This window comes from Manis pentadactyla, chromosome 15 (assembly GCF_030020395.1).
Source record: "Manis pentadactyla isolate mManPen7 chromosome 15, mManPen7.hap1, whole genome shotgun sequence".
NCBI lineage: Eukaryota > Metazoa > Chordata > Mammalia > Pholidota > Manidae > Manis > Manis pentadactyla.
In genome coordinates this window covers 81,505,761-81,525,291 of record NC_080033.1, presented here as the reverse complement: position 1 = coordinate 81,525,291, position 19,531 = coordinate 81,505,761, and the positions used below count along the sequence as shown (strand labels likewise).

The 19,531-nt window shown below is 54.2% G+C and overlaps 1 protein-coding gene across 3 annotated transcripts; it reads left to right on the top strand.

Annotated features, from left to right (window-relative positions):
- The first annotated feature begins 1,212 nt into the window (after positions 1–1,212).
- Positions 1,213–19,470, top strand: C15H16orf95 (chromosome 15 C16orf95 homolog). Of its 3 annotated transcripts, none has more exons than XR_008993966.1 (8): positions 1,213–1,355; positions 6,609–6,659; positions 7,375–7,527; positions 13,035–13,181; positions 13,937–13,970; positions 16,922–17,119; positions 18,232–18,373; positions 18,929–19,198. XR_008993966.1 is itself a non-coding variant. In XM_036924189.2 (7 exons), exons 1-6 carry the CDS (start codon positions 1,248–1,250, stop codon positions 17,113–17,115), a joined length of 687 nt encoding a protein of 228 aa, XP_036780084.2. In that variant the 5' UTR covers positions 1,215–1,247; the 3' UTR covers positions 17,116–17,119; positions 18,929–19,200. The 3 variants fall into 3 exon arrangements, 1 of the variants encoding a protein (XP_036780084.2); XR_008993967.1 differs by lacking the exon at positions 1,213–1,355 and adding an exon at positions 3,910–6,234 and having other exon boundaries at positions 18,929–19,470; XM_036924189.2 differs by lacking the exon at positions 18,232–18,373 and having other exon boundaries at positions 1,215–1,355; positions 18,929–19,200.
- Positions 19,471–19,531: the final 61 nt, after the last annotated feature.

Genomic DNA, 19,531 nt, shown 5'->3' with positions numbered 1-19,531 from the left:
CAAACATGTGTCCTTTGCACTTTAATTAAAGAGGGCCGAGCTGCCCTTTGTTTTCTTGGTTAGGTTTTTGAGGTGTAATTTATCTACAGTAAATGTTTAGTGTGTGCACATTTCCTTGAGTTGATCAACACATGCAGCTGTGAAGAAGCCCTACAATCAGGATGCAGAAGGATCCATCACCTTAAAAATCCTGGGTGCTGCCCCAGCCTGTGACCGCTGTTCTCTGTCCCTATGGTTTTCGGTTCCAGGATGTCAAGTAGACAATCACACAGTATGTTAAGTATATAGCTTTTCCAGTCTTTCATTTAGCAGAGTTGCTCAGCCTTTTTCATTATTGTCTCCCTCAGACGTTTTTCTTCTACTTCCTGTGAAATTTGGCCACCACAGATGCACTGTTCCTGTATCGTATGCGTTTGTGTGGGTCTGTGTGCACACGTCTGTGCTTGTGTACACACAGCCACGGACCTGGTGCCCCCGTGTCCTGCCGGCCTGGTGAGGCTGGGGCTCATTCTGACCCCACCCCCCACCCCACTCCTGAGCCCCTGATTTCTGAGCATGCTCAGAAGGCAGAGTCGGAGCGCTTCCCTGAGGCGGCTGTGGGGACCGTTTCAGCGTCGACAGGGCCTGGGAAGTGACCAGACTGGGTGAGCAGCTGTGGGCACCTGGACCTGGGGTTGGGGAACGAGGGAGAAGGGCTGGACCTGAGATGTGATTCTGCTCTTGCCTTGTGTCTTGGGGGGCCCACCTCACGGAGCTGCTGTGGCCACTTGACACGGGCTCACGGCTGCTGCCATCGCCGGCTGGGAGCCCAGGCGGCAGGCGGGCAGTCCAGCCCTGCTGTCGTCAGAGAACTGCGGCTGAGCACTCCCGTGGGCCAGGGCTGGGGAGCCTGGGGGGACCTGGAGCAGAGCCGCCTGTGCTGCGTGGATGGCTCTCGTCACCATGGAGCTTCTCCCTTGTCGCCAAGTTCCATGGTTCTGTTGGGAGGTGGGCCCCGGGGCACCATGGGTGGGGAGGACTTGGGAGGAGTCCCCTTCTAGAGGACGCCTCAGCGATCTCGGGGAAGCCCTGGGATGCGGGTCCTCGGCGTCAAGTGACAGGCACATGGGAACGGACAGACTCCCGACAGGCTGCCGGGCTGGCGCTCTGTCCCTCACAGCGCTCTGGTGACGGCTGGATGGTGACAGCAGCACTGTGTTCCCCGCCGGCAGATTGTCAGATGCAGTAAGGCAGAAGGGGAGGCCAAGATGCTGACCTCACACAGCACGCTCGCCTCTGGAGAGAGCCAGCACATCAAGGCTGGAGAGGTGGGGAGAGCTGGGCGTCGAGGAAGCCTGAGGTCCCGCAAGGAGAGGGTAAGGGTTTAGGGCAGCCGACTTCCCCAGTGGGGACTGGTCACATATGCAGGGCCCCAGTCTGGGTGGAAAACAGTCCTGCCTCCAGGCGCCACCATGCACAACACAGGGCAGTGGGTGCGGACAGCATCTTGACCCAAACTGCTTCTTGGCCGGGGCCAGGAGGGATGCTTAACTGCCAGAGACTCCAAAGTGCCCCCAATGAGGGACTCATGAGTTTTAAAATTATAGTTCTTTAGATTTTACTTAAAAATCACATTTATACTTAATGCCTGGGACTTCGATTCGTATGACTCCTTTTCTATGCCTTCCACGGGTCCGTTGGGCGAGCTCATCTTGAGATAACAAGCCAACCTCAAAACAGAATCACAGCTTTTTAGTTTTCTGGGTTAGCAGTAACACGTGCTTTTGTAATGACATTCTCAGAGATACGGACACGGAAACGTGTGAGTGGCCCGGGCAGCACTGTGCGGTGGCTGGTCTTTGCGGGGCACTGGGTCCTTGTCTTGGTGGCCAGCTCTATCAAGTGGCACAAAGCTGTCCCCACCCTGCCCACGCCCCAGACCCCACAGAGGGTCGACCACAGCTCCTAACCTTGTTGGGAGAGGGGACAGGCCCTTTGCCTCCTCTGAGAGGTTCCAATCTCAGGGAGATCCAGAGGCAGGAATATGGGCTGAGAGCGCCCCGTGCCCCTGCTGTGGTGTTCAGACCTGACCTTCATCTCACCTGTAGTGCCTCAGTCCTGCTCACCTCCCTACACCCGCCCAGAGGTTTTAAAGCTTTCGTTAGTATTTTTGTCAGGTTGCTCAGTCTCACGCGGTTGCAGCTGGCCGCCCTCACCATGTGTAGGAGTGACTGGTGAGAGCCCACCTCTGCCGCCAGCTCTCTGAGGGCATGGCTGGCCCTGGGTTCTGTCCCAGGCACAGATGCAGGCAGCATAACACTTTGTGACAATCTGAATGAGCCCTTCCAGGCTGGAGGTGGTGGTCAGAGGGGTGGCAGGAAGGGGTTGTCTTGATTGGGTTCCCCTCAAAGGCAACCCTGAGATGGAGATCTGCAGTTTATTATGGAGAGGATCTGGGAGACAGGCTGTGGGACGTGAGATGGGGAGCCAGGAAAACAGAGCGACACGATGGACAGCTGGGGTCCAGCCCCGTGGGGATGCTGGGTGACAGCATGGAACGCGCCCCAGTTGTGCTGCCTGCAGAGCGCAGCAGCTTGGGTGCTCATCCACCTTCCCATTGCTGCTGAGGGCTGTGCCCAGGGGCATTACTCCCCGACACTCCTGGCCTGTGCCCAGACGTGGGCCAGGAGACCCTGGGGAGCAGGTGTCTTTGCTGGGCAGAACAGCAGTTGGCAGACATGTGAGTGTTGTGGGGGGATGCACAGGTGCCAGCCACGCGGGCTGCAGGGCCCGCTGCTTCTCTGTGGGCTTCTAGCCAGGTCGACAGCCCCCTCCGGTCTGCTGGCTCCTGCTGCCTGGGTGTCAGGCTTCCGCAGGGTCGCCATTAGCCCCCTGGGCAACAGCAGGGCCTGTAAGGTGCGAGTCCTATGAGGTGGCCCCTTGGAGCAGGTCCAGGGGCCCAGTCAAACGCAGGCGGAATGCCAAGCCTGACTCGTGGGCTCAGCGAGGGCCCCTGGTGGCGAACGCCCCGTCCTAACGCTCCCCTGTCGGCCCTGAGCTCCCTCTGCTGCGCCTCCAGCTGCCTGGGGGCTGCGGAAACAAAAGCCTGGCAGACAATGTTTGAAGATCACAGGCTTCTTGGTCCCCCTTCCTTCCCGAGGCTGTGGCGGTGTGCAAACCCCTGCTTAAAGTGGTAAGAAAAAGGGAAAAGAGGAAAAACGAACTGTCCTCCCACACTCACTCAAGGCAGTGAACGTGCAGACACTCCACGCCTGGCTCTCTGTTACGCACTTGCCACACTCTGGTTGTCAGTGTTTTTACAGGTGAAACTGAGCTTGGAAACGTTAGGTGGCTAGCCTGATACAGTAAGAGGGAGGCAAGGACTGGAGTCCGGCCCTTGTTACCGGGACCGCCGGGGCGGGGCGCGCGGGCTCGGGGACCTTTGGCTCCCCAGCTGGCCTGGCAATCAGTCTGCTCTCACGGCTCTGAATCTCATTCTCATGGAATCACGGGTGCTGCGGGAGGGAGCTTGCTGCTTTGTGCGTTTCGTCCACACTGTTGTGGGTCATGGTTGTGTGATTGTTCAACATTATCTAGTGTTCCTTCATGTGAAAATACCATAAATTCTTTTAAAGATCATTTCTCCTATGGATGGATATTTGGGTCATTTCCAGTTTGGAGCTGTTCAGAGAGTTGATATGGATGTTTTTGTCCATGTCTTCTCGTGGACATAAACTTTCACTTCTCTTGGGTGTATTCCCAGGCAAGGGACTGCTTGATTACAGAGTATTGATGTTTAGGTTTTGCAAATACTGCCAAACAGTAGTCCGATACAGCGGTTATCAATTTCATGAGCAATGTAGCAGGGTTCCAGCTGCCGCATCCTCAACAAACTTGGTATTAGTCTCTTTAATTTTAGCTATTCCTGTGGTGGGGTGGGGATGGTGATGAGCTATTCTTAACATGAAACAGCAAGACAGTGTCCAGTGGTAGGGGCCAGCGCTTCCAGGGGACAGGGAAGCCAAGAGTGCTCCAAGGCAGGCAGAGACAAGACAGCTGTAAGTGAAGTGCCAGGCTCACGGCGAGATTCCTGGATGATTTTGTCATTAGCTGTAAGGGACCTGTGACAAAAACTATACACACACACATTCAGAGAGAGAGATGTTTGAAACATCTGGCAGGCGATAGGGTAGCGGCTCTGCCCAGTGAGCACCGTTAGGCAAGGAAGACATGCCCGTGTGTCCTGGCTCCAAGCTCAGCCTGCGTGCTAAGGTCCTGACCTCAGGGGTTAGATATCAGAGCCAAGAAACCTGAGCAGTGCCCGGGAGCACCTTGTTTGCTACAGTTCCTTAGGATGGGCTGGGCAAATAAAGACATCGAGAGTATAAAGTCAGCATGAAAATACTGAAAAGTGGGGAGAAACTCCTTTCCAAGAAATACAAATTGGGAGTCTGTGATAAGCTAAAGCAACATAGACAGAAAGCAAAGACATACATCCTGCCTTTAGTTCAGCAACCGCCCAGAGTACTGAGCACGGGAGGAGGGCGGTGAAGGGGAGACTAAGGCTGAAAAAACAAGCAGGATGTTCCAAATTCCACCGCCTTTTAAACCCCAGCTTGCTCGAGAAATACCTATTTTTCTAAGTCACAACTTGAGCCCATAGGGCTGCCAGATTGAGCAAGGGAAGCGCGCAGTTAAACCTGCATTTCAGAAAAACGAGCTACTTTAAGTGCAAGGATGTCCCAAGTACCGCGTGGGACCTACTCGTACTGAGCTGCTTCGCGGTGCCCCGAGACCAGCCTCGGCCGGTGCCCGCGCACCCCGACCGACCGGAAGGCGGGGGCGCGGCTCGCACCTCAACTCTCCTTCCAGGGAACAGAGACCCCCGCTGGGGCGCCCCACAGGCCCCTCCAACGGAAATGGTGAGTGGGCGTTCCCGGCTCCGAGTAGGTGGGCTTCGGGAACAACCCAGGGACCGTAGGATATTCCTTGCGCGGTGCCTGACCTCCACTCCGCCAGGCCCACCGCGCTGACCCGTCAACCCGCCGACCCTGGGGCCCTACCATCGGGGACCCGTCAACTGCCAGATAAGTGCACATGCCTAGAAGGCGATTGCTTATTGGCTGTGTGCGTGCCAATCAGCGGGGCGAGGGTGTCCGCAAAGGCCGGAAGGGGCGTGTCCCGTGCGGGCGGAAGGGGTGGCCTCGGACAGCGGCCGGCTGGCGGCGAGGGTGAGGCCGCTCGCGGGAGAGGCGGCGCGCAGTGGGCAGTCCTCGCGCTCTTCATCTTCGCGATGGTCTCCGTCTCCTGCGTTTGGTCGCGGCCGGGCGGAGCTGCGGCGCCCTCTGCCGCTCGCCCTGCGGCGGCCGCTCGCCCTGTCGGCACGCACTCGCCCGGAGCGCGGCGGGACGGGCCAACGCGCGCCCGCGTGCTGCCCGTAGGGCCCGTCGCCCGGCCGTGGCGGCCGGGAGCCCGCGCCTGCACAGCCGCCAGCGCCCAGGCAGTTCCCCGTCCCACCGCGAGCCTCAGTGCTGCGTCTTCAGGCTCGGCCGCACCCACGTGCGCAAGGACCGCGGCCCGGAACCCGGCCTCTCAGCCCCGCTCTCCTGGGCGCTGGCGTCCCTCCTGTAGAGAGCATGACCGCCGAGACCGTCACCGCCACGGGAAAAGCGATTCTCTTTCCCGGAGATATTAGCACGAAGGAGTTTAACCCAGAGTGCGTTTCCCTGGGGGACCCCGGGTGACACCGTGCGGAGCCGGTCCCTGCGCCACTGGCCTCGCCTGCACGGCTGGAAGTGGGTCCGGCCCACCTGCAGTCACGACCCCAGCGGGGTGGCCCCTGGGAGGGCCGTGCTGTCCCTACCAGCTGCGCAAGGCACCAACCACCCCGCTTCTCTGTTTTCAAGTGCAGCTGGCCGAGCTGAGCTTGGTGACCTGAAGATACTGTGTAAGGAAACAGCGATGATGTTTAACGAAACACAGAAACACTGTGTCACTTGTATCACTTTGTGGTGCCCATGTTACAAAACACTGACAGGTCACTGTCCCAGACACCCGGCTTTGTTTTGTGTTGGATTTATGCGCCCTGGAGACTATATGGCCAACATCCTAGCGTTTGTTGGGAGAATGGGGAAGACTAACACAAGAGTCTGTGTAGCCCCAAATGATTCTCATCCCAGAATCAAAGTATCCACGATTTTATGCTGGAAGGAGTTTCAGTAAATGTACACTTTCGACAATGTTTCCTTCAGTTTTGTAAGTAAGCTCGGGAGTGTCTGGTAAGTCACAGGTGCGGTGGTTGGCAGCTCCATGTCTCGGAAAGTTCTTCCCCTGTTGGAAGGTTCTTGTCTCTCCTAAGGGCCTAGCATGGCTCCAGGGGAGTGTGCCTGAAGCAAGTAGATCCGAGGACACGGTTCTGCAGCAGCCCGGTACCTGGGAGCTCCCAGACATTAGCCCATGAACCTGCAGTTGTCGCCGCATACCCCCTCTTACCCCCTCTTAGGCTCAGAAAGTGACCCTGTTCACCCGAGGGTTTTAATGATAGCATTCAAGGAGTTCCCAGAAGGCTTTCCTCCCCCCACTTTACACAAAGCCTGGAGCTTCCTAAGCCTTATGTTCTTCTTTTTTAGGAAGACACATTTCAAACCTTTGGGAAAGAAGTGTGTCTCACAGATCATTTGGTAAGGAAAGCAAACTGTCAGCTACTTTGCCCTAGTCCCAAAACACCCCCGTGGGTGTGGAGAGCAGAGAAAGGGGGCCCAGAAGCAGCATATCATTAGCTGGTGTGTCAGACCTGGGAGCTGTGGTTACAGGGCCTCACTGACCCCAGGCTCTGTATAGGGCCACCCACTGCCTCTCCACAGCCCGGAACTCCTCATGACACACCGAGAGGGGTTCTGGAGGCCAGGGAGAACCACTGCTGCCCCTACTCTAACTGCTGTGGGCATCAGCTGCTGCTTCTGTCCGTGGACAGGATGACTTCCGCTCGCCTCGCCTGTGGTTTTGGCGAGGATCACATGGGAAGGATATGGAAGCCTTTGCAAACGTAAAGCCCTATATGAGGACTGACAGAGAACCCCCCACAAAGCAGTCATCTCCCACCAGAACTGTGCTTCCCAATTTTCAGAGGGGAACGGACTCACCTGCAGTAACATGGCGGTTGGGATGTGAGTCCTAGCACACTGGTCTGCAGGTGCTGATCGTCGCCCCAGAAGACTTTGAGGGGCCAGCTGAGGTAGCCTGCCACTTCTGAGCTGCCGTGGAAGCCGAGGCCCCCGTCTCTGCCCCCTGATACCTGCCTCAATGCCGGCTCCCTCTGGGCCTTGGTATAATCGTTTCAGAGAGTTCCCTGGCTCCCACTGCAGTGTACCATCATCTCCAGTTCTCTCTCTCCAGGCTCCCGCTCAGATGTGTCCTGTCCCCGGCACCGCTCATGAGGAGCCCGTCTGCTGTGCACGCCAGATCAAATTCGGGGGCTGCCTGCCAGGGCCCAGGGCTGAGGCAGTGCTGCCGTACTGGGTCCCTCTGTCCCTGAGACCCCGGAAGCAGGTAGGTGACTCGAAGCCGCGGATCTTCACCTGGGTTTAGGGTGCACTTCCAGGGATCAGTCACCCTTCAGAATCAAGTATTATATGAATGTTATTTAAACATTTCTGGGAAGCAGTTTGTGTCTTTTCTTTTTTGACTGGATTTTTTAAAAAGTAGACTTAGAGGGTTATGAGTGACACACATGTAAGTGTACAGTTTGCTGAATCTTGGCATATGTATATACCTATGAAACCATGGCTGAAATTGAGCTGCTGTACATACCACAACCCTAAAAGGCTTCCCGGTGCCCTGTGTAAACCCCCCCACCCCCAGCCCTCCCTACCCTGCTGTTCCCAGGCAGCCACTGATCTATTTCTGATGCCATAGAGGAGTTTGTGTTTCTGTCATGTTGCACAGATGGAATCGTGAGTGTGACCTGCTTGTCTGGCTCCACTCAGGGTGATTATTATTATTATTATTATTATTTTTTTTTTCAGGGTGATTATTTTTAAGATTCATCCACGTGGTCGTGTGCATCGGTCCTCTTTAGAGCCGTGTGGTGTTTCATTGTACAAATAGACCCGTTCACCCATTCATCAGTGAGGACATCTGGGTCATTTCCAAAGTTTTGTCTGTTACAAAGAAAGCTGCTGTGAGCATTTGTGTATGAGTCTTTGCGTGAGCACGTCTTCATTTTTCTTGGGCAAATACCTAGGAGTAGAATTGCTGGATCATATGAGTAGTATATGCTTAACTTTTTAAGAAACTCAGCTGTTTTCCACAGTGGCTGTATTTTTTACATTCCTTCCCGCAGTGTATAAAGTTCTAGTTCCTCTATGTCTTCATTAATGCTTGCGTTGGTCTGGCTTTTTAATTTTAGCCATTTTAATATGTGTATCTCACTGTCGTTTTAACTCGTATTTTCATAACGACTTAATGATGTTGAGCATCTCTTCATATGCTTGGGCCATCTGCATATCTTATTTGACGTGTAAGAGTCCAAATATTTTTCCCATTAGAAAAATTGTTTTTTTTTTTATTACTGAATTTTGAATTCTTTATATATTCTGGATACAAGTTCTTTATCAGATATTCAGTTTGCAGATATTTTATCCTTATCTTTGGCTTGCGCTTTTTTATTCTCTTGCCAGTGTCTTTGAAAGAGCAGAAGCTGTAAATTGTGATGAAGTCCAGTTTATCAGTCTGACCTTTCCTGCATCTCCTGGTGTGCCTGCCCCCAGTATGGCAACGGATCATGCTTTCTAAGCATTTCTGAGAAGTCTTTGCCTAAGGCAGGGTCAGAAAACTTTTAGGAGAAGACTTTCTTCTAGAAATTTTATAGTTCACAGTTTATGTTTAGGTCTGTGGCCCATTTAGGGTTAATTTTTGTGTATTGCATAAGGTATGCATTGGAATTCACTTTTTGCATATGGATGTGCAGTTATTCTAACACCAGGTGTTGTTAAGATCGTCTTTTCCACTGACTTGTTTTTGCACCTTTGTCAAAAATCGGTTGTCCACATACATGTGGGTCTGTTTCTGGACTCTGTTCTGTTCTGCTGTCTAATTATCTACCTTCATGCCAGTACCATTCTGGAAATAAGATAGTGTTGGTTCTCCAATATTGTTTTTCCTTTTCAAAGTTGGTTGTTCTAGGTTCTTTGCATTTCCACGTAAATTTTAGAATCAGTTTATCAATTTCTACAAAAATGTCCTACTGGGATTGTGATTGGTGTGCGTCTGGATCCATTTGAAGAGAATTGTCTTTTTGACAATATCGAGGCCTCTGACCCACAAACATGGTAATCTCTGTATTTGTCATATTTAATATTTCTTAGAAATATTTTGCAGTTTTTAGTGTACTAAAAGGTGTTTAGTTGAACACCTTTTGTAGGATCTATCCATAAATATTTCATAGTTTTGATGACATTGTTTTTGGAATTTATGATTGTTCATTGCTAGTATTTAGAAATGCCATTGATTTTTGTATTTTGATCTTGTATCTCACCATGTTGCTAAATTCATTCTAATGCTTTTTAAAGATTCTGTCAGATTTTGTACAGAAATGACCATGCCATCTGCAGACAGAGATAGTTTTCTTCCTTTCCGATATGGATGCTTTGTACTTATTTTTCTTGTTTGATATACTGGTTAGAACTTCCAGTGCACCGCTGAGCAGGGTGGGGAGACAAGCATCCTGGTCTTTTTCCTGATCTTAGTGGGACAGCTTTCAGGTTTGCACTGTTAAGTCTGTTGGCTGTACGTGCCCTCTGTCAGGCTGAGGAGATCCCCTTCTGTTCCTAGTTTGCTGAGAGTTTTTATTAGAAACAAATGTTGGGTTTTGCCTGTGTCTCTTCAAGTCATCCTGTGGTTTTTCTGTTTTGGTTTGTTAATATGATGACTTACAATGATTGGTTTTCAAAAGGTAAGCCAACCTTTCCTAGGATGAGCCCCATTTAATCACGATGCATTATCCTTTTGAGATATTTGACTAAAATTTTTTATGTCTGTGTTCATGAGGGATCTTGATCCACATTTTTCTTGTAATGCCTTTGTAGAAGGAGTGTGTGACATGTCCTCCCATTTTCTGAGGGTGTCATGTAGAATTGACATTGCTTCTTCCTTGAATGTGTGGTGGAGTTTACCTGTGGAGCCATGTGGGTCTGGACCCTGCTGTGTGGGAAGGTTTTCACCTACAGATTTAATTTCTTTCATTGCTACAGAGCTGTCCCAGTTATCTGTTCTTCTTCAGGGAGCTCTATTTCAAGGAATTTGTCCATTGCATCACTGTCGAATTTATTGGCCTGATGTTCTTACACCACCCTTCAATATCAGTATACTCTGTAGTGATGTCATCTCTCTCACTTCCTGTTTTTAATAAACTCTCAGAGGGGTCACTGGCTTCAAGATGACTGTCACCTTGTTCTGGGCAGTGATGACAGCCTCAACCCCTCCAGCTGCTCATGTATCATTTGAGTGGGCAGGGCAGGTGTCACTATAGCCCTTTAGCGGATGGGCACACTGAGGTCCAAAGAGGGACAGGGGCTCAGGCCACACAGCCACAGATCAGGGATTAGAATCCAGGGCTCCGGCCCTGAGTCCAGCACTCTTCCGCCTGAGTCGTGCTGCTGGGTGTCAGGGAAGAGGAAGCCCCGTGCAGGATGGAAGGCACATAGGAGTCAAGGTGCCCAGCATGCCCCACGGGGTGACTACTCGGCCTCCTAGCTGGCCTCCCTTCCTCCATCCTCTCTAGCTCTGACTGTCCATTTCTGATCTGCAGCCCTGCGAGCTTTTAAAACTGTGGGTCTGGTCCTGAGCCTCCCCATGGCCCTGCCCCCCGTTCTGTGAGTGCGGGTCAGAGGCCCGGACACCGCTCTCGGGGTTCCCCTGGCCTTGCCCTGGCCGGACCCCCAGCCTCCTTCCCACATGCCCCGGGGGCCTCTGCTCCGTCAGAGCGGAAGTGTCAGGTGCAAAGAATGGAGAACTAAGCCCAGTACGTTCAGCTGGGGTCTTCGGCAGAGAGAGGATCCTTCTAGGGTTAGTTTTATGGCTTGACAATGTCCTCAGGGACCCAGATTCTTTTCACCCTTCCGCTCAGGGGTTGGTGCCCTCTCTGGTTTTGCTGTGTGGTGGTGTGGGCCTCTCTCACACTGGGATGTTTTCCTGAGGCCCCCCGTCTTCGAGAGGGCAAGAAGACTTGCTGTCCCATCTTCTCTTCTCTTATCAGAGATAAAATATCCCCAGAAGCCCCAGTGACTTCCCCTTCAACCCATTGTCCTCACCCCCAGACCCATCCCTGCAAAACCTCGACTGGACGATGTGCTCCCTCTGGCCGGGGTGCTTCGCCTCCGAGCAAAATCGGGTCCTTTTAACAAGAGGCGGATCGCTGCCGCGTGGGCGGCCCAGAGTCAGCCCGGGAGGTCAGCTCTGCCGCCCGCATCCGTGCCGTGGCCGCCTTCCCCGCCTGTGGCCCGGCCCAGCGGCGCCTTCTTGGACAGACTTTCCTGCCTGCAGCGCTCCTAGGTCGTCCTGCTCCCCCACCGCCCGGCCCTTCTTCCTCCCCACAGACAGAGCGGGGTGTGGGGGGCTGCCGTGGGCGGGGCAGGGTCTGGCTTGCTTCCAGCGCAGTGCCCGTCGCAGAGAACGTGCTCGGCGAGTGCCCGGTGGACTGGCCAGGGTGTCCCTGTCCTGCTGGGCGAGAGGGGCTCGGACAGGGCGCGCCCTGCGCCGGGGTGGAGGGGGGGCAGAGGCGGACGGCGGTTCCTGGCTCTCGGGGCCGTGCACGCCCTCCCGTGGAGGAGCCGTCGGGGCCCTCGGCCGCCCTGTGCCTGCGTCTCGCACACCTTCCGCCCTCCTGGAGCCCAGGGGCGTCAGCAGGCTCCACTCAGCAGTCGGCGGCGGCAGTGTTTGTGTGCCCGACGTGACGCACGGCCGAGCGTCCCAGCGGCGTGCGGGGCGTCCGTTGACAGGATCTGCCCTCCGCGATGCCCCGCAGGGCTTCCCGTGTGCCCTGGGGGTTTTCTGGGTGTGTCACCGGTGGTGAACAGCAAGTCCCCTAAGTGCTCTTTGAATGACAACCACTGTTCTTGCTCACGTGTCTGAGGAGGGGGCACAGCTTGGCGCGTGGCCCTGCGGTGGGCAGGCCCCGGCGTGGTCTTCTCGTGGTGATGGCACAGATGCGCGGGCAGCAGGAGCCGGGGAGGCCCCTTGGCCCCGACCCCGACCTGGCTGCCGTCCCTCCCTCACTCTGTTGGCCAGGCGGGGTGGTGTACCTGTCCCTTTCCTGGGAGTAACAGGTTGCGAGCTCGGGAGACGAGCGGCTGGGGTGAGGGTGTGACCTCACGGTGCACACGCGGCGGTTCTGCACCTCAGGCCTGCAGATGGTAGCCCACCGTGTGCTCCGTGCCCCCTGCCTCGTGGTTGGTGCTCGTTCCGTGGCAGGACAGGCAGGTCGGCCTCGTTCCTTCCAGGGCCACCCGGTCCCCCTTGTCCCTGGGCCCCGTCCTTTGCTGCTCCTCACTGATGGGCATTCGGGCTCTGCGGCCTCTGCGGCCGGTGCCCCCGTGGGCGTTCTGTGGGCTCTGCAAGCACCGCGTGTTCCCCGGGGAACAGCCCGGCTGTGGGAGCGCGCTGTCAAAGGCTGTGCCTTTTACCCCGACAGGTGCTGTGCAGTGCTGACAGCGCCCCCTTTAGAGGAGGGCACTGACGCTCAGAGAGGCCAGATGTGCCCAGGGGCAGCTTCTGGAGGCCACCAGGCTCAGACCAGGGCCGGCCCGAGTGTCCCTCCATGGTGCCATGTGGGGTCCCACTGCAGAGGTGCAGGTGGGGTGATGAGGGCAGGCCGACCACACAAGGCCTGCTGCCCCCCTGGGCGTCATGTGGTGGACTGTGCCCCCTCAGCTAGGCGGTTGGGGTGTGTTTGTGGGAGGCACGTAGGAGAGGGGTTTGCCAGGGCGCTGTCCCTGAGGCCAAGGCTGTCCAGAGGGCGGCTTCATCGCCCGGTGGCCTTTCTCTTCCCTTCCTGTTAGATACAAAAGATGGTCTGGTCTTATACCCTCCAAAGCACTGTGGCCTGCCCCTGCCCCTGCCACCGCTTTGGGGGCCGCCTCTCGATGCCTAGGAATCAGGCTGTGATGCCGCACTGGGTGCCCCAGGTCCTGAGGTCTCACAAGAAGGTAAGAGGGAGGCTCACACAGCAGCCATGCCTGAGAGTGCAGGGCGGGCCTGCGGAGGGACCCGAGGTGGGGGGCTGAGCTCGGTTCTCTCCCACGGAGCCCCCGCTGGTATCTGAAGGGCCCCTGGAAGCCGTGGCCACGGGCAGCAGCGTGCAGGAAGCCGGCAGTGTGCGGGGGAAGGCAGCTCGGGGTCCCGGGGCTGGTGGGCAGTGGGGCGGCCCTGCTCCCCGTGTCCTTTGCTGCTGCCGCCTCCCCTGCCTCTCTTCCCTTGTCCTCCCTTACGTTGCCTCAGCCCCTGCTCCGTGTCCCTCTGTCTGTCTGAGCAGACTGGCCAGCCCCAGCGCTGGCAGGTGCGCAGGGAGGGTACCTGAGAAGGACCATTGCTGCAAACTTCCATCCATGCTCTTCGCCTCTGCCTGGTCGCCGCTGTAGCTCCTGGTTCCAGGGCGGTGACAGCAGGGGTCGGCCAGGTCCAGCCCTCCAGCCCAGGGCCCCTTCTCTCCCGTCCTTTCTGAATGCCCTGGGTCATAGAAGCTTCCTTTCTGCCCTCATCCGCTTTGTAGTTGCCGGTTTTCCATCATTGAGTAGCAGACTGTCCCTGGAAGTAAGACCCAGTGACCTTTTAAAAAGAGGCCTTTAAACATACAGTGCTGGCCACAGCCCCTTACTGGTTTCCAGGCCAGACCCCTAGGCCACCCCTCTTGTTAGGTCACTGGACAGGGGCTGATGCATTTGCCCACATTCTTTTCTTTTAGGTGAAAAGGCAGCAGAGTTTTAAAGACAGCCAGGGTGACTGAGCGCCCGTGCCTCATGCCTGCCTGTGCTCCCAGGAAGGCGGGTCTGAGACCATCATGACAGGTGGGGAGACGTCTGTCAGCCCCCAAGTCTGTAAAACAGAGACAGCCATGCACAGCGCACGCGTGCCTTCCCCCTGCCCCCCCTCCGGCCAGGGGGCACTGAGCGCGCCTCCTTTCCCTGGGGGGCTCAGAGAAGCCTTTGATTCTGCCAGTCTGCCAGTGCTTTCTTCCAAGATAAGCCAGTTTGTAGCCTGGAGTTAGATGGTATCTAAAGTATTTTTTTAAGTTCTAATCTTCTACAGTTCATGACATATATATGTGTATATGTGTGTTGTATATACATGTATATGTTTATGACATAGTATATATATTATATATGACATATACACCTACATTCATATATGTGTGACACACTATATGCTCATCACACTTTTATGCATATATGGTAGTTCCCACACAGTATATTCATACTTGCATATATTTGTGACCTAGTACATATGTTCATGGCAGACATAGTACATGTATATCGTATGTTCGTGATGCAGTATATATTCACAACAAAGCATGTTCATATATTTATACATCTGTGACCCAGTATATATGTGTGTATATATATTCTTGCACTCATTTATCAGCATACTAGGAGATGGCACCCACACACCCACTTTTACTTTGTTTCTAAAACGAGTGGGTTGGACTTGCTCTTGAAGGCGCTTTCTGGCACTGATGACCCACACGTCTGCTTTCTCGTGTTGCATGTGAACAAAGGAGTGGACACGTTCTGTAGACTTGTATCGTGTCCTCCCTGGGCATGCTGTGCCCAGACTGTAGTGACTAGCCTTGTCAGAATCTGTGCAGGAGGGAGTGGACAGGTGTTGAAACTTTGGGTGACTGAAGCTGGGGATCCCGTGATGGGCATGTGATTTGAGTAGCATCCCCAGGGTCAAGAGGTACGGAGTGGGGCAGGTGATGTCTTGGGAAATGACTGACCACCAGCTGGCGTGCACCCCTGCAAAATATGTAGTTTTCCCTGATTATGAAAGTAACACAGGAGGAACACCAGCCATCGCAGGTTTTTGGGGCAATTTGGAGGCATCCATCGAACCTCTTTTTACTGAGCTATGGTCGGTGTGCCCAACATAATGACTGGGTATTTGTGTGTAGTGAGAAAGTTCAGTTACTACCCGGCACATTTGTGGCTCTATATTGTGTTTCCTTATGATGAGCGACTCTTTTAAGATCTACTCTCTTAGCAGCTCTCATATGTGCAGTGCCCCCTGCCGTACATTACATCCGCAGGACTGACTTATTTTATAACTGGAAGCTGGATCTTTTGACCCCCTTCCTCCGTTTTGCCCATCTGTCCAGCTGTATGGTGCGCACAGTCTTGAATGCAGCGGCCATCTGGGCAGTATCGGGTAGACATTCCCGCGCGCTGTGTGCACCAGTAATGGCCTTGGCACGTACTGCAGACAACTTAAGCGCCCCTGAGTGGAGGGCGGCCGTACGTGGGAGTGTATTTGAAATGCGGTGCCTGCTGCTGAGAGCGCACAGCTGTTCAGGACGGCAAAATGGACTCCCAGACACATTGCAATGTGTAGTGCGAGCAGCAGGACCCCGCTGACATCGACCTGACAAGCCAGAGCCTTGCGTGGGTGTGGGCAAGGGTGGGTGGTGTGTGTCCGAGCTGACTGTCACAGGTAACCCATGTGGGCAGGGAAGAGGCCCGAGGCCTGGCACAAAGAGAAGGGGGTGGAGGACAGCAAATAATGAACAAAACAGAAAGCAGTCGGCAGCTCGAGTTTCAGGTAGAAGAGCCAGAAACTACTTTATTAAAAAAACTCAGCAGTAGTGGATGAGAATAGGGGAGAAATCACCTGCCTAGCAGTATAATCCCACGTTTATGGGCATCTGTTGTTTTTGGCTTTGACTACTCTGCATCTTTAAGAAAAACCAGAAGCTCACTTACCTTGTAGAATCATTTACACCAACTGATATGTTTTCAAAACCCAGTATTAATTTTTACTGCAGTCATTGTTGTATAGTTCAGGCGATTTATCTTAATAAGGTGTCCAGCCTCAGACCCATTCGAACCAGAATGTGGTCACAGGACAGCATCAAGAGCACAGCTGTCTGGTGACGGGGCAGTTAGGGCCTGTCTCTCTTCAGGCTTTGTAGGGAGTGATTAAAAAATACGAGACCTTTCCTGGGGCCTCAAAGCCAGTTGATGTCCATTTTAAAGAGAAAACCCTTATTTTTCATTTTATATTTTCCTTGTAAAGAGGGGGCTTAAATGCTTTTCTCTATGCTTTTGTGGTAGAATCTTTTATAAGGAAAATATATTTTACTCATGCATTTTTATGTTTGTATAATTCATGTACATTTTGTATTAGTAGTTGCACATTAATAGTGTAATAAAAAATGAATAAGAGATATAATGTAAGGAGGGCACATGTTGACCAGAGCAGCTCTTGAAAAAACTGGAGTGTCAAGGAAATGGAAACATTGGAATCCCACATGTCCTCGTGGTTGCTGTTAACTTTTTATTATGGGAAATTTCAAATACTCATAAACAAACCCATGTTTCCATCCGGTCATTTCAGCTCCTCCCCTGTCTAAGCTTCGCTCCCTCTGTCCCACTCCAAAAAGAGAAAGATGAATGTGAAGCAGATCCCAGCTAAGTGCCCCATCCTTCCAACCCTTTCATCCCCGACTATCTCAGTACGCAGCTCTGGCAGGCTGGGCACAGCCACCAGGCTCACCCATCGCCTGGAAGTAAGTCATCTGCCAGCTCTCTTCACCTCCACAAAGGTCGGAGGGTGAACGAGGGGCAGCATCCCCGACCCAGGCTGGGACCCGCCTCCCAGCCCCCGGTGCTGGCGGGTTCTCTCGCAGGCACCCTCCCCACAGCCCACCCCGGCCTGACACGCTCTCTCCACCTAGAAGCGGCTCTGGGTGCGCGGCCCTGGCACCGGTGCTGGCGGGTCTGCTGCAGTAGCCAGCGCCTCCTCAGGTGGCAGCGGCTCACACTCCAGGTCCTGCACCAGGGCGAGCCGCCGGGCCCGCGCCTGTCGCTCAGCCTCCGTCTGCAGACCCTCCTCCAGACAGTCCTGAGGGCCCTGGCGGCCTTCTGGTGAGCAGGTGAGGGACGGCGCAGGGCCCTCTGCCTGGGCTGCTTTGCCGTCGTTTAGCTGAGGCAAGGGATTGGAGAAATGCCATGATTTCTGTCGTGTGGTCACCGCCCAGAGTCTTTCTCACCCCACCACGCATGGATCTCCTTCCCCAGCAAACTTCACAGGCAGAGCCCGTGCCGGGAGCCGGGGGTCTTGGTCTAACCGCTTTCTTTCTTTACCGCTCCCCTCTTCCCAAAAGACTGCCAGTTCTGGTTTCTGAAAATGTCTGTCATGTCTGGCTTTAGGGGCATCCTAGGGCCAGCACACCTAGGCAGCCCCTGGGGTCCGAGTGCACCTTTGGGGGTGGGGACCTCTGCTCCCCCCCACCTTGCCATGGCCACGGAGGCTCCATGCAGGAAAGCCCTTTCCCCGCCTCAGCCAGCCCGCCTCTCCTGCTCAGTCCCTCCCTCAGGAAGCCCCCGGGCACCCCAGGATGAGGCTGGGAGGGCCACGGCAGGGCCTCACCTTACTTGGCTGCTTCCTCTAGCCTCCTCATCCTCCAAACCCACCCCACCCGGTCTGCCCACGACTCTTACCCAGCCTTTTCCTATTCGTTTCTTCATCACACTTATATGTAAATGCAGGTAAACACTTGCACAAATACATGTAAATAGAAGATGTGCAAAAACACATCAACATGTAAATGTACTTGACTTGGATTTACACATATTCATCTGCTTGCTTTTTAATTCTTTGTCTCCTCCATGTAAATGTAAGGAATATTCTAGAACATGTCCAGTATCTGAAAACAGTTGTAGGTTTCTTTTGCCCAGTTTCCTGGTTCCCTCCAGGAGGTGAGCCCCGTCTCTGTCACACTGTTGGCTGGAGGCAGAAGTCCCTGTCCCTTGGATCCTGCTTTTCCACTCTCCTCTGTCACCTCCAACTCCCTGCGATTACAAATGACACACCTGCATGATTGAGTAGACCTGGGCCACAACCTCCCTGGGCACGTGCTTCCAGGAAGGGGGCTGGGGCGGGGGTCTGTGAGCTCTTCATGATCTGGGAATAAGAGGAGGGCGGCATTGTGAGATTTTTCTTCTTTGTTTTGCAAAGATTTATTTTTTGTTTCGTGTTAGCCAGCTTGCTGTCAGATTTAGTTGGACTTCCCTGTACCTGCTCTCTGGAGAGCAGAGAAGGTCCTGACTGTAGGTGCTGCATGTGAATGGCTGGGGTGGGCCGAAAGGACAGGTGTTTGCTTCTGAGCCAGGCTCCCAGGGCAGAGGTGCAGGCACCAGCCAGCTGCTTAGGAGAAATGGCTTGTCCGGGTGGGTGTGCGTGTGGAGCTCCCAAACCACACGACCAGCTTATCTCAGGCGAAGCCGCTAGCTGCCTGTCTGCTGGTTTGGCAGAGACTGGTTAGAGCGGCAGAGGCCCGGGAGAGCGGGCGTGCCCTCAGCCTTCCCAGCAGGGAGCCCGAAGCAGGCTGAGCAGGGCCCAGCTGGTGGGGCTGCCTTCATCTCCTGCCCGTCCCTCCTGCAGTCCACTCTCTGGCACTCTCCTCCCTGTTCCATAGGGGGCTCTGAGGGTCCGAGCAGCTTGCCTCAGGTCCCGGGGCAGCAAGGGGAGCCAGCTCCGGCACACCCCGGCACTGCTCACTGCACCCCTGCCCTGCGGGGCTCCACAGGGCCCGAGTGTGGTGGGGACCCAAACGCCGTCCCCGTCCACTGTGGGGGCACCCCGGCCTCCGAGCCAGGGAGGCCCTCCAGCAGGCCCTGCACGAGAGTGGTCTCAGTGTGGGCGACCGTTCTTAGTAACTATTTTTCTCTTTACTTTCCAGCTAGTTATTTTGGGTTTAAAGTTGACATCTTCAGCTACGATCAAGAATATCAGCAAAAATGTCAGTCATAATAAACGTCTTTAATGAACATCACCAAGTCAGGAGTCTGTGACAGCCACTATTTTCTCAGATCATATGATTCACACCCAAGGTTCAAGCCAAATTATTTATCATCAGGTGATTTTAGTTGCTGTGAATGCGGGCGGTAAAAATGGGGTCAATAAATATTATTTGTGAAACTCTCCACAGCAACTTTCAAACGATAACGTCTGGTTTTCCTTTGTGAGGGAGGGCCTCTGCGTTCCTGCCTCCTGTCGCTGTGGGAGGGGTCCGTCTCCGAGTTTCTCCTCACTGCTGGGGCAGCATACCCACTGGGCAGAGGTCCCCACCCTATCTCAGCACCTGTTTCGGGTGGGTCTCACTGTAGGTGGCATAAAATTGTGTGTGAATTGAATTCTTTTAAACTGAGGTATCAATCACATACTGTAAACCTCAGCTTTTAAAAGTATATGATCCTGTGATTTTTGCAAGGTTGTGCGACTGTCACCACTGTCTAATTCTACACCTTTTCATCTCCCCGAGAGAAGCCCTGTACCTCTTGCG

Excerpts from the sequence above, each read along its gene's own strand:
- C15H16orf95 (XM_036924189.2), top strand. The coding sequence starts at position 1,248 with ATGCTGACCTCACACAGCACGCTCGCCTCTGGAGAGAGCCAGCACATC. Across the intron at positions 6,660-7,374 it reads TGTGTCTCACAGATCATTTG|GCTCCCGCTCAGATGTGTCC; the intron begins GTAAGGAAAGCA and ends CTCTCTCTCCAG. Across the intron at positions 7,528-13,034 it reads CCCTGAGACCCCGGAAGCAG|ATACAAAAGATGGTCTGGTC; the intron begins GTAGGTGACTCG and ends CCTTCCTGTTAG.